This window comes from Blastomyces dermatitidis (assembly GCF_000003525.1).
Source record: "Blastomyces dermatitidis ER-3 genomic scaffold supercont1.3, whole genome shotgun sequence".
In the NCBI taxonomy this organism is placed as follows: Eukaryota; Fungi; Ascomycota; class Eurotiomycetes; order Onygenales; family Ajellomycetaceae; genus Blastomyces; species Blastomyces dermatitidis.
Genome location: NW_025544776.1, coordinates 4,845,984 through 4,870,699, shown reverse-complemented (window position 1 = coordinate 4,870,699; position 24,716 = coordinate 4,845,984). Strand labels below are relative to the sequence as shown.

The 24,716-nt window shown below is 48.3% G+C and overlaps 5 protein-coding genes across 5 annotated transcripts; 2 read left to right on the top strand and 3 right to left on the bottom strand.

Moving 5' to 3' along the window:
• Positions 1–874: 874 nt before the first annotated feature.
• Positions 875–2,695, top strand: BDCG_03278 (AMP-binding enzyme; the record flags this gene model as incomplete). The annotated part of the gene is made up of 4 exons (XM_045418880.1): positions 875–1,189; positions 1,265–1,529; positions 1,600–1,736; positions 2,087–2,695. The coding sequence occupies 4 exons, from the start codon at positions 875–877 to the stop codon at positions 2,693–2,695; spliced, it is 1,326 nt and encodes a 441-aa protein (XP_045275350.1).
• Positions 2,696–6,402: 3,707 nt separating this feature from the next.
• On the top strand, positions 6,403–13,052 carry BDCG_03276 (zinc finger protein 58). The gene is made up of 5 exons (XM_045418879.1): positions 6,403–9,054; positions 9,365–10,240; positions 10,450–11,017; positions 11,079–11,218; positions 11,288–13,052. Exons 3-5 carry the CDS (start codon positions 10,606–10,608, stop codon positions 12,035–12,037), a joined length of 1,302 nt encoding a protein of 433 aa, XP_045275349.1. The 5' UTR covers positions 6,403–9,054; positions 9,365–10,240; positions 10,450–10,605; the 3' UTR covers positions 12,038–13,052.
• BDCG_03275 (2-polyprenyl-6-hydroxyphenyl methylase/3-demethylubiquinone-9 3-methyltransferase) lies at positions 12,669–14,515 on the bottom strand. Its single transcript, XM_045418878.1, has 2 exons — positions 14,402–14,515; positions 12,669–14,261 (listed from the first exon to the last, which is right to left on the bottom strand). Exon 2 carries the CDS (start codon positions 14,201–14,203, stop codon positions 13,073–13,075), a length of 1,131 nt encoding a protein of 376 aa, XP_045275348.1. The 5' UTR covers positions 14,204–14,261; positions 14,402–14,515; the 3' UTR covers positions 12,669–13,072.
• Positions 14,516–14,551: 36 nt separating this feature from the next.
• Positions 14,552–17,768, bottom strand: BDCG_03274 (uncharacterized protein). Its single transcript, XM_045418877.1, has one exon. The coding sequence runs from the start codon at positions 17,074–17,076 to the stop codon at positions 14,989–14,991; it is 2,088 nt and encodes a 695-aa protein (XP_045275347.1). The 5' UTR covers positions 17,077–17,768; the 3' UTR covers positions 14,552–14,988.
• A 13-nt stretch (positions 17,769–17,781) lies between these two features.
• Positions 17,782–24,021, bottom strand: BDCG_03273 (potassium/sodium efflux P-type ATPase). Its single transcript, XM_045418876.1, has 5 exons — positions 22,935–24,021; positions 22,362–22,857; positions 21,192–21,945; positions 20,086–21,108; positions 17,782–20,021 (listed from the first exon to the last, which is right to left on the bottom strand). Exons 2-5 carry the CDS (start codon positions 22,584–22,586, stop codon positions 18,580–18,582), a joined length of 3,444 nt encoding a protein of 1,147 aa, XP_045275346.1. The 5' UTR covers positions 22,587–22,857; positions 22,935–24,021; the 3' UTR covers positions 17,782–18,579.
• Between the last annotated feature and the right edge of the window lie 695 nt (positions 24,022–24,716).

Genomic DNA, 24,716 nt, shown 5'->3' with positions numbered 1-24,716 from the left:
AAAGTAACTTCAGCTATGTGGCCAATATCCACTATCATACCCGAATAGCTGGAAGAGGGCCCTTGGTGGCTGTTTACTCCATACCAGAAAGCCTACCTACATCTGACATAACATGAGGGCGCTGGCAAAAGATTGCCCTCTAACAAATCCCATTTTGGGATCAGCCTTGTCGGAATTACCCGACATGCTACTCATCAGGGCGCAACATCCTACCTACCGGTTTTGTAGCAGACTTCAGCTATGCACCCTGTCGTTCCACGTGCATATTTTCCTGTATCTGACTTCAAAGTTGTCGGGTTACGATGTATGAATACCACGCAATATAGGAAGATATTTTCAAAATGCGAGCTAGATTTTATGCTTCGTATGTGTTATCTACCTATTTTCCTAAAGTTGAGAACATGCCCAGTTTCTTAATTGCTTTTTGAGTCTCATGGTTACTGGAATATTTGTTGGGGGAATCCAGCGCATATGTGAAAGAGCAATTATTAAAATCACAATTTTGATACAAGAAGCTTTTTCTATTTTTAATCTGCTTAACCCACTCTTTTATTACCCCGCGTTCTATTTCTGGCGCGGGCATAGCAAGCTTTTAACCTTATTTTAGGCGGCATTTTCTGGGCTGGGTCCAGCTCCAACATGGATTATCGGCGAATGGAGGCTACGAGAATCGCTCCAAACAAAAATTGCTCTAAGATCACACACTCCATCAGTGTTTACTATTATCACTGTTTTGCAAGGATGGTTGCTCCACCTGCTGCGAGCAATATAAAGATGGGCAGATCACCCCTCTTCTCCCTGTTTCGCGTTGCCCGAGACGTGTTTGATTGCCCATCCTTATAGCAACTACAGCCTCGAATATCTAGACAGAAAAATGGTCCCTGATGTCTTTCCATTGCCTGGCGTTGTCCACGGCAATCGCGTTGTAGCTACCATCATCGAGACCCGAGCGAAAGCCGGCGCCAACACGCAGCCCTGGGTCTCTGTCCCGATCGATGACAATGACATTTCCGCCGGGTACAGAGATGTCAGTTTCCAACAACTGAACAATGCGGCAAACCACGCAGCTCGATGGCTAAGTCAAGCTCTTCCAGCTACTTCGGAACCCTTTCAATATTTCGCCTACGCCGGCCCCAAGGATCTGCGGTATCCGTGCCTCGCAGTCGCAGCGGCAAAGCTTCAGAAAGTGGTATTTTGTTTTGAGAGAACATGTTTAGCAATCACTGGGAAAATATGTAGCAAAGATAACTAATTAAGAATACAGATGGTTCTTCCATCGCCGCTGCTCACACCGGGGGCTCAGCTGCGGGTTCAGGAAAAGACAAATTGTAAGCTATGCCTCCGGCCGTCGGAAATGGCTGGGCCAGCCAGTAATATTCTGCGAAACGCGCCTCATGTTGAACAAATTACGGCCTCTGGAATTGAGGAGTTTTTCCGGGATGATGAAGCAGACCCTATTGTTTATAGTAAGACATGGGATGAAGGAAAAGAGGATCCTTGGCTGGTGTTCCATACCTCGGGAACGACAGGTATATTTTATTTTTCGATGGTAGTTTTGTTTTGGGATGATCATAGACTAACAACAATATGTTCTTTAAGGACATCCAAAGCCGGTGACATATTCGCAACAGATGATGGCCACCCCCAATACCGCGGCTTCTCTGCCAGATTTTAAACCAAGCCAAATTCATCAATCGGCTCAAGCACGATACTACACACCTTTGCCCGCTCTGCATGTAAGTTATGTCTTCTGACCAGCTTTCCTTTCCAATATTTGGGTACTTACAGACGCAGTTCATAGGCATGTTCGTAACTCTTGGCCTGACTACTGGCCACCATACAACATGTGTAGTTGGGCCTCCCATTCCCCCAAACCCCAAACTGCTGATCAATATTATCCGCTACAGAAAGGTAGCTGGTGTCCTTCTGAACCCTGTGCTTATTGATGCACTTTGTCTCTCCCCAGAGGGCCTTCAAGCTCTCTGTGTGTTAAAGTTTGTCCATTACATCAGCGCATCCCTCTTTGCTAAATCAGGGAACATGATTTCCCCCTACACAAATCTGGTTACCTGCATCGGTAGAACAGAAGCAGGCGGGTATTATAATATCCTGCATGACAACAAAGACCTGTGGGAATGTCTCTTTCCAGAGGGACATCGGCGCAGAATTCCACCACCGCATGAAAGGCATCCACGAGCTCGTCTTCGTGCGCTGGCCGGAATTCCGGCTGCAGCCCATCTTCCAACTCTATCCGAACCTCCAAACCTTCGAGACAAATGATCTGTTTATCGAGCATCCAGAACACAAGGGGCTATGGAAGATCATCGGCCGCAAGGATGACTATGTCTATCTAGTGCATGGGGATGGAATCCACGCTGCCCTCCTGGAAGAAGAAATCGTCGCGCATCCGAGCGTCAAGGCAGCGGTTATTGGCGGCTTTGGACGTCCGGTCCCTGTTCTTCTGGTGGAGTTAGTCCCCGCTGCAGAGGCGGATGATGTTGATGCGCTGAAAAGGAGCCTCGAACCCTATATTGAGAAAGCCAATGTGCATTGTCATGACGTTGTGAAGCTTTCCTCTGAGCGACTGATCGTTGCCAAGAAAGAGAAACCGTTTGTCACGACACTTAAGGGAAATGCATTGAGGTTGCAGACTTTGGAGCTGTATGAGGAGGAAATACCAGCTCTGTTTGAATAGGGTCTCTGTCTTCTACCGGCTGATGTGTTTAGTTTAGCTGGGATAAATTACATATTTATAAGTATGATTATCCGCAAATTTGCAGCTATTTACAGAAGAAAGACAGCCTTGTGCTCCTTTTCAATTGGAATGGGGTGTGCCGGATACCTGGCAAAGTGTTTATAGATAGGAGGTTTCGAGTTCCTTGCCAAATAGTTCATGATTATTGAATTATACCGGTGAGAGAGTTAAATTCCACTGGTTGATTATTACAACGATGGTTTGCTATATACTTTGTATACCCTAAAGAATCGGTTAATGGACTAGAAAATATAAATTTCAGGAGAGGCAAAAAGCCTCAAGAAGTGAAGCATTTCATCTTTGAGTGCGCTAAGGCTTTGCGTGGATATCTTTTGTGCCTTGTCCTGTCTTTGACTTCGAAAGATCATCTTAATGTATTCTTTCTGATCCGCTCTCTACACTAGTTACAACATACCATACTAAAGAATGCCCACAGTTTAGTCAAACCTTCCAAACCCAAAGCCCCTACTATAATAATACCCTTGAAATATAGGTAGGCATCGGCGTCCTTCTCGCCGTAACTGAACACACAAGCTCGTGCCAACAATCTCCTTCAAAGGGCTGCAACCCTGGGCCCTCTGGCCCCTCCCTCGACTCCAACGGGAATTGGAAATCAACAATCTGGTGAAACGAGGACCTATCCCCGATCCGTGCCTAGCCCTGTCGCACCTGTCGCACCAAGGTTGAATGGAAGTGTGCTATGGAAGCCATGGAAGTCGTGGAAGAATTATGGAAGGACAGTGGAAGGGCGGTGGAAGCAACCGTCGAAGCATCCTCACCAATCAAAAGTGCGGAGAGAAGTGGACTGGGTAAGTTAACTAGGCTGGAACCAGAGTTCTGCCACACCTTTTTTCTCACGAGGAGGCGGTTCAGGCTAAACTTAACGACAAGACTCGTCTAGCAACAACAGCAGCAACTACTCCGTACTAGTGATGGAAATGCGTGTGAACCAGTTAACTAATAACTGCTCAAGACTCGGGAGAGGGGCTATAAAGGACTATTGGGCCTTTGAATTAGCTAATTAGTAGTTCTCATTTGTTCGGAGTTAGGGCGCTTTGCCGGCGCTTTTCAGATTTTCGGGGAGAAGTGAGAAAAGGTGGTGGTGACACCCAACTGATGCAGAGAAAACATTTCGGCTTTTGAAGTCTTGGGAGGGAGAGTTTTTGGTATGTAGCTGGATGAAGCTATTTTCTCTCTCAAAGGCGATGTACTTGGCGACTTTAAGTTAGAAAATATATACCTACTTCGAAACTCGGTTGAAATTTGCCATAACTGCATTCATCAACTATCAACCCAATTGACTCGAGCATTGGCAAAACAAACTGGCGCGAAGGGGGGGGGGGGAAGAGAGAGAGCAAAGAAAACCACCGTCCTACGCATGTGACGGTCTGGGTGCTGACTCTGGCTGGACAGGTTGTTTGTACTGTAAATAAGGCCAGTATATACTCTGTCACATCGTAGCAGCCCTATGAGGTGAAAGCGAAGGACCAAATCGAGACAGATAGCCAGAGACGGAGCGGGTCTCTGGCCGGGCCACATATAACTAGCGAAGTCTGAGTGTGTCGACTTTTTTCTTTTTTACAAAAAAAAAAAAAAAAAAAAAAAGGCCTTTAGGTATCTTCAACCCCCGCTCTCGAAGCTCCCCCCGCGCTCTCCATGTACATAGTACATTACATCTTCGGCAATGTACTGAGTAAGAGAGCTATGAGTGCGGAGAACCCGGTCTTCAGACGGGAGGAAAGTATTTATGTGTGGTGGCACCTACGTACATACGTATACGTCCCTTTCATCAAGCAAATGAGGGAATCAAAAAAGGAGAGGGGAAGAAGAAAAAGGAGCTATTGCTATCTCACGTAAGAAAGTTGCAGGGCTCCAAGGAATCAATCGCTGGTGCAGATCGATCCAATAGTGAATGAGTCGGTTTGGCGATTCTATCATACTGATTGATCACAACTTCCAACTCCGGCCCCCTTCCACCCTTCCACACTGTTGAGCTATATAAGAAAAGACAGAAAGAAAGGGGAATAATAAGCAAATAAGCAGTCCCGCTTTTGCCATCCATCCATCCATCCATCCATGATGCATGCAGCGGCAATGATGCCGAAGGGATCGGCTTCTGAACCAGGCTTTAAGTGATTTGCTCCTTGTCATCATTGCCCTTTTTTCTTCTCCAAGAAAACCAACTTCCGCTATCAATTGTCCGGTTGGCTCACGCTCACAGGCCTAACTAGCTACACCGTACACATAACCTCTAGTTAATTTACCGACGTGGCGCGGAGATAAAAACTGGAATACATGATAATGACAAGGGTTGGCGAACATCTGTCACACCTGCAAGGTCCACGGGCAACTGACTATACTATGGGATGGGAGATGGGAGAACAATGGGGGCGATGATCGCGGTGGGATCTGATCTGGCCCGGTGCAACTAAGGCGTGACTTCTAAACTGCCATACCCTACTCCGTACACGATACATGTGAGATACTTGTGATGAGGTACATAGGTACTGTACGACATAAGGGAAGAATAATGATGTCTAGAGCGATTGTCTGTGCCGGTGAAAGGAACCAGCCAGTTATGTATGTATGTAATGTACATGTATGTACAGTACCCAGCTATACGATCCGATCAGTAGAATACATACATACATACAATACCTACCGAGGCAAGCTATTATTATTATGTCTTCATGTTCAAGTTTCTGCCGAACAGACTTGTTAAATAAAACCGTATCGCACATGGGGCCCGAAAAAGTCTAATTTATCCTTCTAGTACAGATTGACCATGTCCTTGTGTGGAATGATACGGGGTGAGCATTGGCTCCTGCGCGCGCGCGCGCGTGTGTGTGAGTGTGTGTGTGTGTGTGTGTGTGTGTGTGTGTGTGTGTGTGGTGATTGTTCCATGGCTGTTTAATCTGCATTGCATTTCGGGGGAAGTTAGGGGCAGGGAGGGGCTGGTCTTAATTCCATAGGCACAGGCGGTGGAATGCGCCGCGTCCAAGCAAAACAAGACTCATGGATAGCACTAGAATATTTGGGATCTCACGATGAGTGGGAGCGAGGTGAATTGATTCCTAATAATGATAATAATAGTCACATATGTCGAGCGTTGGGAAAACGGAGGGGGGGGGGGGGGGCGGTATTGGTTTTTTTTTCTTTTTTTCTTCTTTCTCCGCACTTTCGAGGTTACACACGGACACGGACACGGACACGGACACGGACACGGACAAGAATGGACTGAGTACGGAGTAATAAGAATACAAAGGGGAAGAAAAGAAAAGAGTAACTTACGCTGCAAAGCTTCACGGAAAAAAAAGGGGGGTCGGAGAAATCTGTGCGAAGGGATAGAAACAAATCAATTTTTGTATTATTGACAAGGGGGTCTCTCTCTCACCCGAAACCCCTCTCCTAAACCATGCAACCATGCAAGTCTAAAACAAGAATAAGAAAAATAATAAGGCTGTAACTTACAAGGAAGACAGGGAGGGAGTTACCAGCCTTTGGGGAGGGGGAGAGATGACCAATAGGCTGGCAGTAGTTGGTAGAGAAAGCCAACACCAACCCGCTAGTTAAATCAACGCAACATAAAGCTAGGCGCTAGAAGAATGTTAGAATGTTCTGCAAGTCCCCGTCCCCAGATCTTTCTAGAGCCTTTCTAGAAGCCGAGATTTGACGGGGTCGTGTTGTGGTGTAGTTTTGTGTTAGTCAGTGGCTTCTTTTTACTTTGCCTGAGGATCCACTGCATCTCTTTTTTCTTTTTCTTTTTCTTTTTCTCTTTCTCTGTTGCACAATTGTGGCATTGTTACTTGTAGAGAATGTCTATGCATCCAAGGGACCCCGTCATCGGCTTTCTTACGGGTCTACTCACATGGGCAGGCATGCGTCGGTCAGTGCTCCGTTCTAGTTATGCAAAGAAATGCTTTCAAAATGGGCGACGGCTTGGAAGAGGAGCGCGAAATTCTATTCTTCTTCTTCTTCTTCTTCTGTCTTTTTTTGTACCCTACCTCCTGAAGTGGTACGGACGGGGCCAGCATAGCATCCATTATTAGCATGTCCACCATGTCTCACAGAATTTTAAAAAAACTTAAGTCACCCAAAAACCCAACAAGCATGATGTCGTGTAGAAGAAGAACTGTAACCTCAACCGCCGCCCCAATAAAAGCATGTTGAGAGACCTTTATTATTGTCCTTTTTTCTTCTTCATGCTTCATGCTCCCCTTGAAATTCGCACAACCCTCTTGTCGCTTCAATGCTTCATGGCGAGAGAGGAGTGAGAGTGAAGTCCTGATATTCCCCCGTCCCCAAGAGTACAACACGCCGGTATTATTTCAATCTGCTGATGATGTCTTACATACACATGGATCGTCACTCGTAAAACTAATTTAGTATTGTTCTCGGAATAACTCCAGGAATATCGACTAACGCAATAGAGGAATAGGGATAGGAGGGGGAATTGGGAATTGGGAATTGAAAGCGTCCTTTGTTGTGACGGGTTCTACTGCGAATGAAACATGAAAAAAAAAAAAAAAAAAAAAAAAAAAAAAAAAGTACAAAAAAAGGATCCCAGTACCCTTTGGGCTTCCCTGTCGAATAATGATCCATTTATTCATATCCATCGCGAGTCCCCTTTTTCGCAACTTCGTGGGTTTTGTTTTCCAACTACGGAGTATTCTGCATAGGATTTGATTTGTTATGTGCCCTTGTCTTTTTTCACGGGAAAGGGCCGCTTTGATCAACACCGAGCACTGGCTCCACTCGCAACTGAAAATGCCCTGTCGGTTGGCGACGTACACATACACCCTTGCAACTTGCCTGCAGGGGCGGGGCAGGGGGGAAAACTTATTAGAAGTTAGAAGGAGGAAACAGGAGGGCAGGGCCCATTAGTGATCCTCATTTCGAGGCGGTGCGCCACGATAAACTTTTGAGACAACTGGCCCTAACTAACTAGTGGTTGGATGGTGCGGGTTTCCTTTTTCCTTTTTCCTTCGAGAAGATTGCCTAGTGCAATTAGCGAGGTAGGGTAGCTTTAAAAAAAAAGAAAAAAAAAAGGAAAAGAAAAGAAAGACCCCCTTGAGTAGAAGTACAGAGTACAGATGCGAACAGAAAGGGTGTTGTCATGCAGGTCAAGAATAACCCGTCGTGGCTTTCTAGGGAGGGGTTGTTTTGGGCTGCACTGTCCGGAGTCAGTCAGTCCCTCAGGTGGCTGGGGCAGAGCATTGGATCATGGAATAATAATAACTACGCAGTAATGTTGGCCCCTCGTTTGATGTCTCGTCTAGGGATCCGCTCTCCTGCATTTCGAATACGCATGAGGGTAGTTAACTAGTGGTTAGGCCATGAGAAAGCGTATGGCCCGACTGCCTGCTGCTACACGGCTCGGAGTGTGTATACACACTAAGGATAGGGGTGGTTTGGGGGTTGCATAGGCAATTCCACCTCGTGAAAAGGAGAGTAAAAACGATAGGGGATTGCTCTGCGCGCAGGTGGATGTTATATTACTATCATTCTGGCACTCAAGCGAGCCGCAAGCGGGTCGTTAGTAGAAGTTAACAGAAGAAGAAGAATGATAATAATAATAATTAACTTGGACATGGCTGAAGGGGACGGACGCCCTCTGTCTGACCCACAGGCCACACCGACCGCGACAGGGCGATTTTCATCTGGATTTACAGCGTACGTAACTTTCAGATTATTATTAGTTACACGACGAGATCTCTGCCTGGTGCGCAGGGCGGGCCCTCCTCTCCAAGCATTCATTCTTCCAGAATCTTTCTGGTGCTTCTTTTCCGTCCGGGGCTTGTGTTTTGGCGCGCGGCGGTTGCTAACTCGTTGCCAGCTAGCTGGGTGGGTTTTGGCGGGCTTCAAGTTAAAGTATTTAGTTAAAAGGGAGCTTAAGGCTGCTTGCTGCTGGGTTAGTCAACTCTCGCCGCTTGCTGCTTCTGCTGCTTCTGCTTCTGCTGCTGGTTGCTGGTGCCGTTTCATAACATAACAAGACATAACATAACAAGACAAGACCGAACAACCTTGGGAAGAGAGAAATTATATCTGCGATTCCCCCCCAACCAACCCTTTGACACACGCCCTCAACAACCACCGCCACGCCCTAGTTAGTACCCAACTTCGACTCGACTTACTTACTCCCATCTCATCTCCATTCCCAGCTCTGTCTCTTTGGCTTACGATATATTCCCTGCCCTGTCACTCCTTGTCCTTCCTGTTCGCTCAACTCTATCTATCTCACCTCTCACCTCTCACCGTTCCCGGACAGCTACTGCAGCAACCTTGCCGCCTTGTTCCTGGTGAGTCCGTCCCCTCAATCCATAAGCTAGTCGTCAAAGCCCTTGTTGTCATTGCGGGACCTGAATGGGTCATCTCTACCTGTTGCTCGTCTGTGTCTGAAATTTTTTTCTCTTTTTTCTCTTTTCTCTCTCTTTTTTTTTTTTTTGCGTCGACTTTGTTGGAGTGGGGAGTGGTTGGTTGGAATCTTCGACTGCTGCCCCATTTGCAACTCAGATATCGGTGCCTGACGGTGTGGCTATGCAATGGCCCTATGTTTAATTGTCTGATCGATATTCATACTCCCTTTGCTAACCTCATCATCGCAAATAGTTTGACACAGAACGTCCAAGTGATCCAATTTCGCTGTTTTCCTTTCTGGGCTTTTTGTATCCTCCTCCCTCGAACAACGACGACCGCTGCTATTCTTTCTACCTTCCATTCGCGACATACCACATCAATCACTACAAGGGGCAACCGAGTTGTAACAAGACGAGATATTGGGGGAAGAATTTTTGCCATCAGAGTGCCCAGTCGCTCCAGTGAACGAGTTTCTCTGTCTTCCCTGTCTGTCATACCTTCGGATCCTTCCCCTCCCCGCAATTCCATCCACGGAGTTTTTTTTAGAGACACAAAACGGTCTTTGAAAACGCCCGGATAGTCTGCTTAGCAATCGGTCTTTGCTGTGGCTGCATCGCGTGCCTCTTACCTCGGCTTTTATCTACCTGGAGAAATCTCAAGCTCAAGTGCTATCTGCGGATACCCGTCTTCCCCAAGCGTGTGTGACTTTGCGTTGAGCTACTGGCTTGATTGCGACCCTTGCGCTCGCTTCCGTATCTCTGCCGTAGGGTTGTGACAGTCAGGACAGAGAGATTCTCCTGTTCATTTTTGTGTGTTTCCATACGCGGGAGACTCTGCTTGCCCGCTGGCTACCTTTACCTCTCCAGAACACATTATTCCCCTCATAACCCACGCCCAGTATCGAACCGGATACTACACGAACGCCACGGCATATATTTATATGAATCCAAGTGTCTTCCGTGCGCTGAAATAGGTCCTCTCCCCCGACGTAAATCCTCATTGACTAACTTGCGATTGATCCATCCATTCGCGTTTTGCCGACCCCGCCTTGGTTTACTGGACATTGGCGCTGACCTCTCGCTGATCGATCGTTGTACGCTTCTAGGATTTTAATAGTTCTGATAGAAGGTGTGTGTTTTAGTGTTTGCATATTAGTTTCCTCTTGCTACCCTATATTCTTTTGATATACCCGTTCGTGTCAGGCTAGAAGAATTCACTTTCGAAATTCGTCTACTCTTGGGTTGACCCCACCACCGCCTTTTCCGCGCATTTCCCATCGAACTGACTTTTTGCTCTCCATCCTACTACGTTTACTAACATAACATCTCCATGTATAGGAAGTCATTCTTTGAGGGAATTGATTCTTTATTCAAAGATACTTGTCCCAACTATAGTTGAGGAAGCTTTGCGAGACCCTTGCCGACAGACAGCCTCTGCTTCTCAACCCGCTTTATTCTATTTTACTTTCAGTTAAATGATCACAGGCACCGACTATGGATATCACAAACATTCTAAACGAGAAAGGAACCGCCGCCGCTGCCGTCGCCAAAGCCCAGTTACATCAACACTTGACCCAGGGAACACACATAAAATCCCAAACGCCGTCCGAAATGGGCTCTGAAAACGGAACGTCCCAGAATGGAGACCAGTCGAATATCTATCCCCCTACCTCGCAACCCCACTCCCACCTAGCAGGTATCCCTCAATATCATCCTCCATCGCAGGGTGCCGGTGGCGTTCCGGCTGCTCGTTCTGATTTTGTTCAAGCCGATCAGGGAGATGTCAAGTATCTTCCGAATGCCAATACCGGACGCGGAAGAGCAAGTGGAGAACCTGCGCCCAAAGCATTTCATTGTTCGACATGTGGGAAAGGATTTGCGCGGCGGAGTGATCTCGCCAGACATGGTAAGATCAGTAATATCACCTCCTGGACCACAAATGATTTGACGTCTGACTTATTCATTAGAGCGGATCCATAGCGGAATCAGACCTCACGTATGCGACTGGCCGGGCTGTGGGAAGCAATTCATCCAGCGTTCTGCATTGACCGTCCATACTCGAGTCCATACAGGCGAGAAACCACACATGTGCGACAGGTGTGGCAAGGTAAGAATAAATTGCTTTTTTCAGAAATATTGTGCTAATGAGCCGCGCTAAGGGATTTTTCTACTACAGCCTTTTAGCGATTCAAGCTCCCTTGCAAGACATCGCAGAATACATTCGGGAAAAAGGCCTTACAAATGCCCATACGCGAACTGTCAGAAAACTTTCACGAGGCGGACTACTTTGACGCGGCACCAAAATCATCATACCGGTACGATTGAGGAAGCTGCCGCTGAAACTGAAGCCAACCTGCGGCAGAACAAAGAACGAGTTATTCGTCCGCCGGATGGAATTTACTCAGAGACTGGGTCAACCCACTCAACACCATCTCCCGGTCAGCGCCATTCTCTATCTCCCGGGAATGAATTACCGCCAATGAATCTACATCGCCAGATGGGCGATTACTATATGGGGAATAATACTTCGATTCCTCCACACCTACGAGGCGACTTCCAGCAACCCAGCCCCCGAGCATCTCCATCTACCTCATCACCTCCGGTTTCTACCTACAATAACGTTCCCATGCTCGACCTTCGCTTACCTCCCACCCAAGCGGCTACGGACCACCGCAGCCTCTTGAACCTCCAGCCAACAGCGATCCTCGCCCCAATAGTGGATCTGGAAGTCCGCATATTTCGAGCATGGGATGGGCGTCTCCAACGCTTAACAGCATCGGCTCGCCAGCCTCAGCCTCAGCAACGGAATATTCATACCCGGAACCGTCCGGCCCCCCTTACTCAGCGCACATGCCGCCCCACATGTATTTTCCCAATTCAACAATACGACGACCGCAAAGCACAGAACCAGAGAACTACGAAATGAAACCTAAATTGAACGGGGATTCATGGACTACCCCTGTTTGACCGTGGCTGTCGACAAGTGCATCAATTGTTCTTCCTTTCGCAACAACTGTTTTATTCCCATATGGTTAATTATTTCACATCCTAATTTTTCCCTCAATTTATAGATACCCCACCGTGATCTCACGAACATGAAAACGGGTCAATTTCGCGCTGTATGAATACACTTTATCCCACCAGACATACTTTTTTAATCGCTATTACGTCTTTTTTTTTTGTCCCTTGTTCCCATTTTCCTCTCAATACTTTGCTATGTTGCTATCTGCTATCTGCCAGGTCTTCATTTTACCTAATATCTTTTCCTCTTTCATGCGTCAATACCTCATTAATTGTTTTTGTTTTTGTTATATCTCCCACCTCTTATAGAATATTTACTGTGTTCTGCAGGCAGTGTACGGGCAGTGGATGGAACGGGAACAGGGGCATCGTCAACGCTGTAGCACAGCAATCGGAGTATGGAAGGGACTCTCGGGTTTCCAGTTGTACTTGGGGGTTGCTTTGGGATTTGATATAGGGGTGTTTATGACTCTTGAGTTGACACACGGTTGCATGGGATTGAGTTGGGATCACCACAAAAAAGCTATATATATACATATCGCTATGCCCGTTTGATTTTTTTGATTTACATAGTTTTCTTTTTATCACAACAATAGATATCAGTTTGTTTGCTTTATTTGTTGATGTGTATGTTAGCTAGGTACTTCTACTAAAGGTGATTTTGTTAATCGACCTTATTACCTCGAGCATGTTTAATACCGCCGCTATCTGATGCTGCATGAAAATGTGCATTCGCTTCCAACCCACGCACTGTCATCTGGGAGATGGCAGTGGGTCACAATATGTCTTCCATAATTTGCTGCGCACTGTACGTAATGAACATATCTTGTGTGGTCCAACCAGCTAAGAGAGTCTTCCAAAATTCATATAATAATACATTGCTTAATATAATACATAAAAAGTTTAATACATATCAGAAAATGATGGCGAAAGTCCTCTTTTAAAACCCCCTCTGCACCGCCCAGAAATAATTCCCCAACTTCTCCGTCCCAGGAATCTTCTTCCACCCCAACCCCGGAAAATACATCGCACCCACACACTTCCACCTCACCCCACCACCATCACCACCAACCCCATCAATCTCCCTCAACCCCTCCCCAACCCAACCCCTCAGCTCCCCATCATTCACAAACTTCCCCCACTCATGCGTACCCCTCGGCACCACGCCGATCGGCCACGGCGCCTCCGCGATGACCTGATTGATGATGTAGGAGGGGATGGTGCGCGCGATCGTCGAGCCGACCAGCCAGCCGCCCGGCTGCAGGAGTTGGAGGCATTTTTTCAGGAAGGAGCGCGGGGAGGAGGTTTGCGGGTTGACGTGCTCGAGCACTTCGAAGAGGGTTATTATGTTGAATTTTTGGGGTGGGGGGGATTGGGCGGGAGAGGGGGAGGGTGAGGGCGAGGGCGATGGCGGGGGGTTATGGAGGAGCGCTTCCAGGCTTGTATTCTCGTATCTGAACCGGCCTGATTGGAGATGGGAGTAGACGAGGGGATCGGCGCGGGCGTGTGCGGTTGCGATCTTTATCATTACTGGGGATGGGTCGATGGCTAGGATTGAGGAGGCGTTGGTTACGGGGGATAGGGATGGAGCTGTGGTGCTTGGATTCGTGCTGCCTTGGCTTGCGCTGGATGCCGGTGGGATTGTGCGGGCGAGCGATTCGGCGAAAATGCCGCCGCCGCAGCCTATGTCTAGGTATCGGAGGCCAAGGGGGCCTGTTGTGTTTGTGTTTATGTTTATGTTATCTTCTTTGTTATTGTGAGGGTTGGATGAGGAGGATGAGGAGGGCGAGGGAGAAGAGCGTGGATTGGATTCGGCAATGCAGGACGCTATGAATTCATGGCGCAGCGGGTTCATGAGGTGGAGGATGCGCGACGGGCCTAGAGGGTCCCACCAGCTGCTGGCGAGAGACGAGAAATGAGTGATTTCATCTGAAGATATGGAGGAGGCGGTTGAGGAGTGGTGTCGGACTCTGTCGACCTGTTTGGTGGTGGTGGTGCGCCTCAGACCATGGCGGAGGAGGGTAATGTTCCGCGCAGCAGCTGCAGAGGACCAGAGGCGGTTGAGCACCATTTCTCTGTGGCCGTACAGAATGGTCTTTTGCGCCGGATAGGATGGGATGAGGAGAGTCCTGGGGAAGTTAATTAGCTTGCGATATCCATAGGTTATTTATATTCAGGATGAAGCACGGGAGTATGGTTGAAGCCGCAATTGTGATTCTACGACTACTGGTCCGCAAGTTGGAGACCCAGGAAGAGCGATATCACATACCTCTACGGAGTAGAAGCGCAGTGTTCCCACTCAGAGTATAAGTAAGAACAAGGCCTATTAGTTCACGGCGGTCAATTGCTGCTCTCCGCAGTCTAGTCTCCGGTCTTGAATCTTGCAATATTTGACAAAAAGACGTCGGTGTTGGGATGCAAACATGACAAACTTCATCTATTTAGCACCTCGGCATTTCTCGCACCATCCATCTATCTGCAACCAAACCATCTCCAAGCAAAGCTCAACCAACATTGAATATTTGCTGCTTCAATTGCAAATACATGGCAGTGATGTGTGGGTAGTTATGAGTAAGTTTCACTTGTTGTTTTCCCGAGAAAACTACTAATATTGGAGATAGTTACCATGCTGTATGCAACCCTAGGGAATTATTGGAGAGATTTCCTCTCCTCCAATGGGTCTATGCTCTCCTATTTTGTTATTATATTCGAGGATTCTCCTACAAATCTTCAAGACTTCTTCGAGTTATTCCCTTATAAACATTGGGATGCTTTCATTTATGTACATACAAGAACTTGCTAAGTTATGTTTATCCGGTCTTAAGAAGAAGAAATCTCGCCTGCGCAAGCCCACCGCTAGTACATGTACTTTCTCACCCGGCAAAACGCAGATCCAACGACGGAGGAATCTGATTCCGATGTCGCTGTCAGCTTGACTTCGGCATTGTACGTAGCCCACTTGTCCGCAGCGACGGCAACATCCACTGTCGTCCATTGTCCAAACTTAGCTGTGGTCAGCGCGTTAGGCAGCTCGACCTTCCAGCCTTTGCCTTTAACAGTGGCTTTAAGCCGGTATACATCCGATTTCAGGTACTCAGATATGTCCTGTGGATGCTGCTTGTTCCCACCGCTGGCAGGTGAGTAGGAGCCAGTGTTGCGGAGCTTGAACGAGCAGGTTACTCCCTTGTGTGTTGGCTTGTTGCCGCGGCTCGGTTTGACTCGGCCCCTGTTGATTTTGATGCCGCGCTTATGGGAGTCTTTCTTGTCGAGTGGCCGGACAGCAACCGTGTACGAAAGAATGCCCTTCCTGTCGCGGTGAATGTCGATTATATAGAAATGCAGCCCATTGGCTTTGTCGACATACTCGTACTCACTGCCGGAACGGGTACCAGCGTGAAACAGCGCGTCCGCCAGCTGACGGAAGTCGCCGAGACTGATCATTGCTGGTGTGCCATCTGGTCTATAGAAGTCAACAACCCCCAGATCCTGAGGGTTCGCGTCAATGGTCCACTGGTAAGTGCCTCGAGACTTAGACTTGGTCTTGCTAATCATGACCCCTGAATCCGGAGTGAAGGAGTCAGGACCCATGCGGTCGATGACCTCAACGTCATAACCATTATAGCCACCTCCGTCACAGAATGGGTCAGTATCCGGATCACAAGCTGGTGACTTGTCGCTATCCATTGCAATGCGAATACCCATTAGATCGACCTTGCTTGGAACGACCGATCGGGCTGTTAAATGGGCCACAACAGTGCCCGATTTGGGTAATCCCTCGCGCGATAGCCGAACGAGGTTTTCGTTGTCGACGAGCTTGAGCTCAACCTTATCGCGGAGGGTGTGGAGTGAACCCATGGAGCCTCCCTGCGTGGGAGGGATCTTCCAGCGAGAGTGGGGCCCTCCGGGGCCATTGAAACTGCCGCGAGACAACATAGACCAAGGGCCAGTATAAGACCGTCGAGGTGGTTTCCCATATGGATTGTTGTAATTATCGCCAATATCAAGCAAGTGACTAAGCTCGTGGGCAAACACGGCCATACCAGAACTCTCGCTCTGGGTCGATGATTTTCCATCGGCATTAGGCCAGATGGTAGACGCCGCGGCCCACGACGTCCAGTCTACATAGCGAGTTTTTGCGAAGTTTGGATCTTCCGCCGTTGGAGGGCCAAATTCATCGGGGACGTCTTCCGGGGTGTGAAAGCGCATTTCGCCAAATTCTTGCCATGTGGCTGACTCATCCTGGCCCGCGGAAAGGATGAAGATGAGTTCGAAGGAGTCTGCTGTCTCATTACCAACATCCGCGCGCCAGGCCCCAAGAGCGTCAGTGCGGAGATCGATTTCGCACGTCTCGCCCGTCGGGCATGCTCCGTCGTTCATCCGCTTGTCGATACCGTACTGGAATGATTTTAATGGCAGCTCATAAGGGCCAAATCCAGTGAGGTCAACGCCATAACGACCCATAGAGTCGGTCATCCAGTACTCATGGAGCGTGTGTCCGTGGTTGACCTCACTGGGTTTGTTAAGGAAATCGCGGTAAAAAGCCGGCACCTTCTCGCGCGTAAGCCCTGTAGGCGCATTTGGCTGCGGGTTGCCGAAAATAGTTGACCCGGGCTTCTGGAGAATGGCAAATGGCATGTTCGGGTAGTCGACAGTAACCAGGGCGATGTTGAAATTGCGCAATGAGCCCCTTTTGGTCGGGTCCGCCCAGTTGGTACCAGGGGGAGACTTCCAGTCGTCCCAGGTCATATTATCAGGGTTGACCCAGTTCTGGGGATCTAGTACCGCAAAGGGGTCATTGGGCTTGTGATTGCCGCCACTCGCACTGATTTCATCTTCAATTGGCACGGCTCTTGCGGGCTGGCTGAGTAGGGACAGCGACAGCGCGCTGGTGAGCAGCGGCCCTAGGACTGCCCAAGGGGAACGAGACGCGTCGGGAAGTTTCATCCTTTCTTTGACGCTAGAGGATATAGAAAGCCCAAGGGCCAAAAATATAGGACGAATTGAGTGCTCACCTCGATTGAACGGTGAACGCACCCGGGTTAGAAATTTAACTGCTAGGAATCCTACGAGAGCGTGATAGTTACAGTGGGCGCACCCGCATTGTTATTATTTATAATTCGTTTCCACACGAATCCTGCCCCGCATAAAACCAAATCAATACCACACATACATGCACATACATACATGTTCATGGCCTGCATTCCGTGTCGCCAGCCCGTCCAAATACGGATCCTTCCACGACCTATCAATTGGTTCAGGGGTTCCGCAAATTATGAAGCAAACCAATTCTAGGAACCGCACGATGCAACCATAAACACGACGCTCGTTCAGAATGGGGTTTATCGGCCCTGCTGCAAACGTCGATATCCCGGCCGTGTTTTCTTTTGGGCGATCGTTTTGACGAAATGCATGAGGCTAGCCCAATCTTGGAAGCTCGGAGCCGCCCACATTGCTGGCTCCCGCGCCAAGATGGGCCGAGACTGAGCTTGAGCTTGATCCCCTGCATTCTGCGGGGAAGATCACCGACTGTATCCGGTTCGGTTGATAACTTCGCCCGTTTGCCAGAATAGCAAATGTTGAGGAGCGAACATCTCCATCGTTCGTTTTTCAATCCCCGTCCACACTATGTATTTCCCGGAAGTTCTTTCCTTCTTCCAACCAATTCAGGGCGAAAGAGAACACCACACACTGCCTCAGAAATTCTACAGGTGCTGGCTTCAGTCTGTAGACAGTCTGCACGAGGGTTCCAAAATCTTCCGGGACGCCTGATGTGGGAGTGGATATTCCTGGTTGTGCCCGCTATCCGATCCCATCCCACGTACCCCTCTTGAGTCTTGAAATGCAGGCTGTATCAGTGGGGCGAAAGTTGTTCTGTTTCCTCTGGCCGTGGGCCTTTGGCTTGGCGCTTGAACGTGGAGGAGTTGTCCAGACGAAGATGAGTTTGCGTTGCCCAACTCGCACGACGAAGTGCTGGCGATAATTAAATTCTAACTCAATGATCTTATATGAATATATGAATTATTTATCGTATATATAACTAGATTCATCTCTAACTAAACCCCCCTCTCAAAAAAAAAAAAAAAAAAAAAAAAAAAAAAACAGGGAGAGCAAATTTATCTAGAAACGAGTATTCTTTGTCAACAATCACCATCAAAAATTGAACAGCCATTTTGTCATGCATCCAAACACCCATTGACAACCCCAATTCGCTTCCACTCACGCTTCTGTAAAAACAACCCTTGATGGCAAATTCGCGCTGTTTCGAGCATCAAACTTTGAAAAAACGACACACATTTTGCGACAACTTTAGGTATCCTAATGAAGAAATCGTATATCAGAGGAAATACGGAAAATTTGGGCAAAAGAAAAACAAAAAAGAGAAAAGAAATTGTAAAAATCAGTGTTTAAAAGCCATGACAAGTATCATCATATCCCTTTTCTGCAGCTTCAGACCTCCTCCTTCACTCGTCGGGGAGCAGGAACATGTGCATGGGCGCTCCGCACACGACCATTATTGCCATCTCTCCCAGTAACACTGGACCTCTCACTCTCCGGACTAAAGCTCTTCTCGCTTCCCTTCGTCAGCGTGCGAGCAAAGGAGAAGAATCCCTGTCTGAGGCCCAACTCGTGGCTTGGCCAGCGTCGCCGCAGACCCAGTCCAGCCCCAGTGCCATAGTCCTCTCCTTCCGCGAACCAGCCGGTCCTTCGTTTTACCAGCTTCCAAGCCTCCACGCCAAGCACGAATATAAATATGGATCCAAATGCTAATGCCCATTCCCAGGTTATACCACGGTGCTTGAAAACTTGCGTGTTTAGGCCGGGGATATAGACGGCGGGAAAGACTGAGACGAACCCGATAACCACAGCCCAGAAGAGGAATTTGTTCTCATATACGTCGTGGAAGAGTGGGATTGAGGGGAAACGGTCCTCGCTACGATCACGCAGCGGATCTAGATTGAACATGCTGTTGCGAAGGTGTTTAAATTCCCATGCGGAGATGAGGATGAGCCATGTGAGTTCAGCGAAGACGGCGGCACGGGCACGGAACACGACATCGCAGCTATCATTGGACGAACCGTTACAATCGAGTCCCAGATCGTCTTGTCCATTCCCGACACCATATACCACAATGACGAACGTGAGAAGCGTACAGGCTCCCATGATGACACCGTAGACCATCATGTCCGCGATTATTTGCCAAGTGAAGACACCTTTTTTGGTATCGTGTGGTGGACGATGCATCACGGAGGTAGAGGCCTTTTCGCGACCAAGGCCAAACGCAGGGAATGAAGATGTCAACATGTTAATCCAGAGAATCTGCAGCGGTGAGAGCGGGAAAACGGAGATCCCTGACTTGTCCTGGAAACCAAGTCCGACAATAAGGAGTACAACTTCACCCACGTTGGAAGTGAGAAGATGGAGAATGAATTTCTGAATATTTTCAAACATGCGTCTACCTTCCTCAATTGCATTGACAATGCTTGCGAAATTATCATCCGTGAGCACAATATCAGAGGCAGACTTAGCCACATCTGAACCAGCCATGCCCATAGCGATACCAACATCTGCAGCTTGGAGTGATGGAGCGTCGTTTACACCGTCTCCAGTCATGGCACAGTATCTGTGGCGACGATGGAGAGCAGCGATCATTCGAGTTTTTGTATCAGGGGCGCACCGTGCAATTACCAAAGGGAGAGAAGGCAAGGCATCGATTTCCTCATCAGTCAAGCCGTCAAACTCCGCAGCTGTTTTCACCAAAGAGTTCGCCTCCTCGGCTGATAACGCTCCCGGGTTGCGTGGAAGGATACCAACTTCCTTTGCAATGGCTGTAGCGGTTGATGGATGATCACCAGTAAGCATGTGAACACGAATTCCAGCCATAGTACATTCTGGGAACGAAGTTAGTGACTGCCTCAATGTTAAGTGAGATAAACAAGTAAATTTGAAACATACCTTTAACGGCATCCTTGGTTTCCAACCGAGGGGGATCATACAAACCAGCCAGACCGAGAAGTGTCAAATCTTTCTCGAATTCCTCTCGGGGGATTTGCGAATGAGGGTCAACTTCAACAGGGCCAGGTTTCCGCGCGATTCCAAGCACACGTAGACCCTGTCCAGCAAGGAAGTCCATTTGCTCAAGGATATCTTCCTTAAGTTTTGGAGTCATGGGCTCTTGACTGTCTCCCATCCCAACGGTGGTGCAAAGGTCAAGGATCCGTTCGACAGCACCTTTCGTGAAAACAATGGTTCCAGGTTCACCGGCGTGGCGGTAGATAACTGTCATACGCTTCACACTACTGTCAAAGGGGTACTCAGCTAGTTGCTTCCAGCCTTGTTCGGTTTCAAGAGTCTTTTTTCCAAGACCAAATCGGTGAGAGAACACTTGGAGCGCAACCTCAGTAGGGTCGCCCATGGTCTGCCAGCTATCGGACTCTGGATCATGGCGAACAGTTGCTAAATTACACAGCGCGGCACATTGGACAAATGCCTCGAGTTCTGGGACCATCTCAGGAAGCGCATTCTGCATAGCATCGTCCTCCTTCTCTGACGGGCCTTCGTTGCGTTCCTCGTTGCGACGTTGGTCACGTTCCTCTTTCTCAGCGGGGATATCGAATTTTAAGCCAGCTGTAGAACGCAGTGCGTCCTGCTCAGCACGTTTGCGCTCCCGCTCCAGTTCTGCCTCCTGTTTCGAAGCTGGATATTTCCCTAAAGTGATAATCCCTCGAGTGGGATTGGTGGCATCATCGGACTTTTGGAGGCTATAAATACCAACACCAGGAATCCAGGCCTTGCGGGTTACCATTTGGCCTTGGGTAAGTGTTCCCGTTTTGTCAGAGCAGATATTAGTGACACCGCCCAGAGCCTCAAGAGCACTTAGTTGCCGGACAACCACTTTCCGCTTTCTCATCTGGGTCATGCCAACAACCATAGTGATGGTTAGGACAGCAATAAGGGACTCAGGAATGATAGCAATACCTAAGGAAAAGGTAAGATAAAAATGTTAGTAAAGAATAAATCATTCTGCAGTTAAAATGTGAGATCTGGATTTCAGCACATACCTGTAGAAATGGCGTAGATGGCCACCTCGCTTGTAACGTTGAAGCGATTAACACCGAAGACAATAATAGCAAGCAAGAGAGCGCATCCGAATAGTACGTAGGCCAATTTGCTGAGCTTGATCTGCAATGGTGTCCCCTCTGTGAGGCCCAGGAATTTACCGATGCTGTCCCAGACGCGAAGAGCGCCACCCTTGAGTGGTTGCATGTTTCCATGCTTCTTTCGGGACATAGAACGACCAGCTTTGCGCTTTTTACCTTGCATAGATTGTGCAATTTTACCGATCTCGGTGTACATGCCGGTGAAGACGATGATGCCGCGACCACGGCCTTTGGTGACAGTTGCAGAAGAGTAAGCCATGTTCAGGCGGTCTCCGACGCCAGTCTCCAGCTCAGTTCCAGTAGGGCTGAAATCGGTTTCCTTGGCCACCGGAACAGCCTCACCTGTTAGGATCTTCTCATCGCACTCGAGATTCATGGCTTCGAAGAGTCGAAGGTCAGCAGGAATGGTGTCTCCCATTTTGACCTGAACAATATCGCCTGGTACAACTTCGCCGGATGGGATGGTTATCTCATGGCCATTTCTAATTACGGTGGCGGATGGCGAGGAGAGGGAGCGGAGAGACTCCATCTTCTTTTCCGCCTTGAATTCTTGGTAGAAACCGACAGCGACATTTATCACGATAACAGCGGTGATCACAGCTCCTTCAACGTAGTCGGAAACACCGAATGAGAGGGCCATGGCTAAAACAAGGACCTGGTCCGAAAAATACAAATTACTATATAGTTCCCAAAACATGGTTGTGCACAATGAAGCTCCGGAAAATCCAACGCGATAAGACAAGGCAATAGCAGCTGTGAAGGGTCTCGGGGTATCAGAAATGGTTGAGGATCATGTAGGCAACACAGAAATAAAGGTCATCTACGACCAGTTGTTTGGCGAACTACGTTCTTTTCGACCCTCCACATCGTTCATCTAAGAGCACATGGCAAAAAACACCACACAACTACTAGATGGCAGAGTAGAGAGACATAAACGAGTGAAACGCGGCTGCAATCATGAATGAACAACGGCATTGAGATTGTGGACGGGCCCCGAAAGCCTTGGTGGAATAGTGGTGGGAATCTGATGCAACAAGAATCAAGAGAATTTAGAAATGAGAAGATACGTACCAGGATCATGGCATTTGAAATTTGTTTCCCCAGCAGAGTATACCACCTCGCTGCCCCCTCCCCGTGCAAGCGGTTGGGCCCATACTCATCTTGGAGTTTCGCGACGTTGACATCGGATATGCCAGTTTCCGTGTTCGTATTAAGGACCTGGGTAATCTCGTCGATAGAAAGCAGAAAAGGATGTTTCTCATACTCTTGTTTAGCATACTCCTTGGGGCGTCCCATTGCGCAGAGACCTTCCTATGATATTTGTAACTTGTGTTTATTTCCTTTGAACGGGTAGGCACTAGATCGTTTGGTGATCGTGTCTGCTACAGACAGATCAAGGTTTCGGAAAAGAGTTGTTAAAGACGAATGAGCAGATTGGTAACCGGGATATTAGCCGTAATCAAGCGAAGTGGAAACGTAGAATGGCCTAAAAAGAGGCGTGGTGAGATTCGGAGCTTGAATAACCAAAAGATGTTGTTGGGTCAGTAGACCCATTCGGTATATAGATCTAGAAGCACGGACGAAAGGCACAATGATTAGTACGATCTGATGGCTGTTAAAAGTCGGGAAACCGGAATGACCCACCAGACGGAAGTCTAACAAGACAAGAGGATGATATAGCTAGAGAATATCAACGACTATGGTGAGCCAGTCTCATTATTATCCTGGATATCATATATAGAGCTGCAGCGTGATGACAATATATATCAATCTTTACCCTGCCTTTCCAAGAAGGCAAGAAGGGAAGAACGAAGGACTGATGACGAATGGATAGTAGCTTCCTCTTTGACGTCAAATCTTAATGTGGAGAAAAGTGAAAGATTTGATATTAGTTATTGTTACTATAGAAGGGAAAGAATGCCTGGCAAGATGAGAAGGGCAACGAAGCAGCCAGAGTGGGAATATCGTCGGCTTTATACAATCGCCTCCGGGATTCCTCTCACAGTACCAAGCCCCGATAACAAAATGCTCCGGCATTTCCGATGATGAAATCGCCCCCTCTCCGCCGCGGCCTCAAGGTTCTTGGCTTCAGGCAGAGCCATGGATAGCGCAAGCCGTCCTGACCAGTGGGAAGCCTTGGTTCTTGGCGAGTTCCGCCAAAATGGCCCGCACTTCCGTGGGCAGCCTGGGCAGGACTGTTCAAAATGCACCGATCTCAGCGCTTGAGGCTTCTACTATGCTAAAGCATTATTTTCTCTCCACTGTCTCCACACCCTGTCTGCTCTGTGCTCACTGCTCAGTGCTCAAGAGCCTCCTCAATTCTCTTTCTCAATGAGATTGTGTTTCTATTATTGGTGTGACGCACCACCCCCACAAGTACATTCTTTGATCATCATACCGACGTCGACTGGATAGGCTGGCAAGGAATTTTGGATATATCGATTGGCCAATCGCGGTCAGAGTCGCCCGTTAGTAAAAGTTTCCACACTAGCAAACCTAAAGCCTGGTAGCCGTTTTGTTTTCTCCGTTTGGCGTATGTACGGAGTATAATAATTGTTGTGCCTCGTTTTCCAGGAAAAAGAATGATAATAGACAGGGAGGGAATATCCAACAGGCGCAAAGCTGATCTCCGTCATGGCCTGTAGGCTGTTCGTCGGGATGTTATCATCCATATGATCCTGGCTGCTGGCGTCTCGAAGTTGTTCAGAAGGCTGGTAGTGCCTTGGCGGCTGTCTTCGCCCCAGGTTATGATGGTTATATCAGCATGCTCAACTCAGCCTCTCTTGTTCGATATTTTCGGATTAGCGCGAGCAACTAAACGCCTTTAGCCTTCTGCCAAGCGCTGCTAACGTCTGGACCAATCAGAGACCTCCCACGTGCTCATGACATAATATTCCGTGGCAGTAGTTCGGATTGGGTTAGCTCGAAGTGGAGTTTATTGTTGGTGATTACTACACCTACCCTAGTCACGTGCCACTCCAACCTAATGGATCCATTTAGTGTAACTCGCGTAGTTAGATTACAATACAACACAACAACGTTATCCTCCAAGATTTATTGCCTGGGGCCTGACTGACTTTGGTCTGCCTTACCAAGTCTCGGAAGCCCGCTGCGGTGGAAAATGAAACACCAGGGTAGTACGAAGGACTGTACCAGGGTTTCTGACCTGTCTTCCTCTTTTCTCCGTTCTCCCACCTTCGCTACCGTTTGAACCTCGTCGGCTATCCCCCTGTCCCCTATCCAAGACCCCCAAGCCTCATTCCCATTGGATAGCGGGGGAGGAACATCTGCCACGTGACCCACCGCCGCGCTGATCCAAGCACCCGATGACGCCGGCTTTTGCAGAGGAGGCCCAGGACAAGGTCGCAGGAGCCAATCACTGTGCTTGATGGCGTGACACGGAGCAAGGTCGACGTCGTCGTGCAT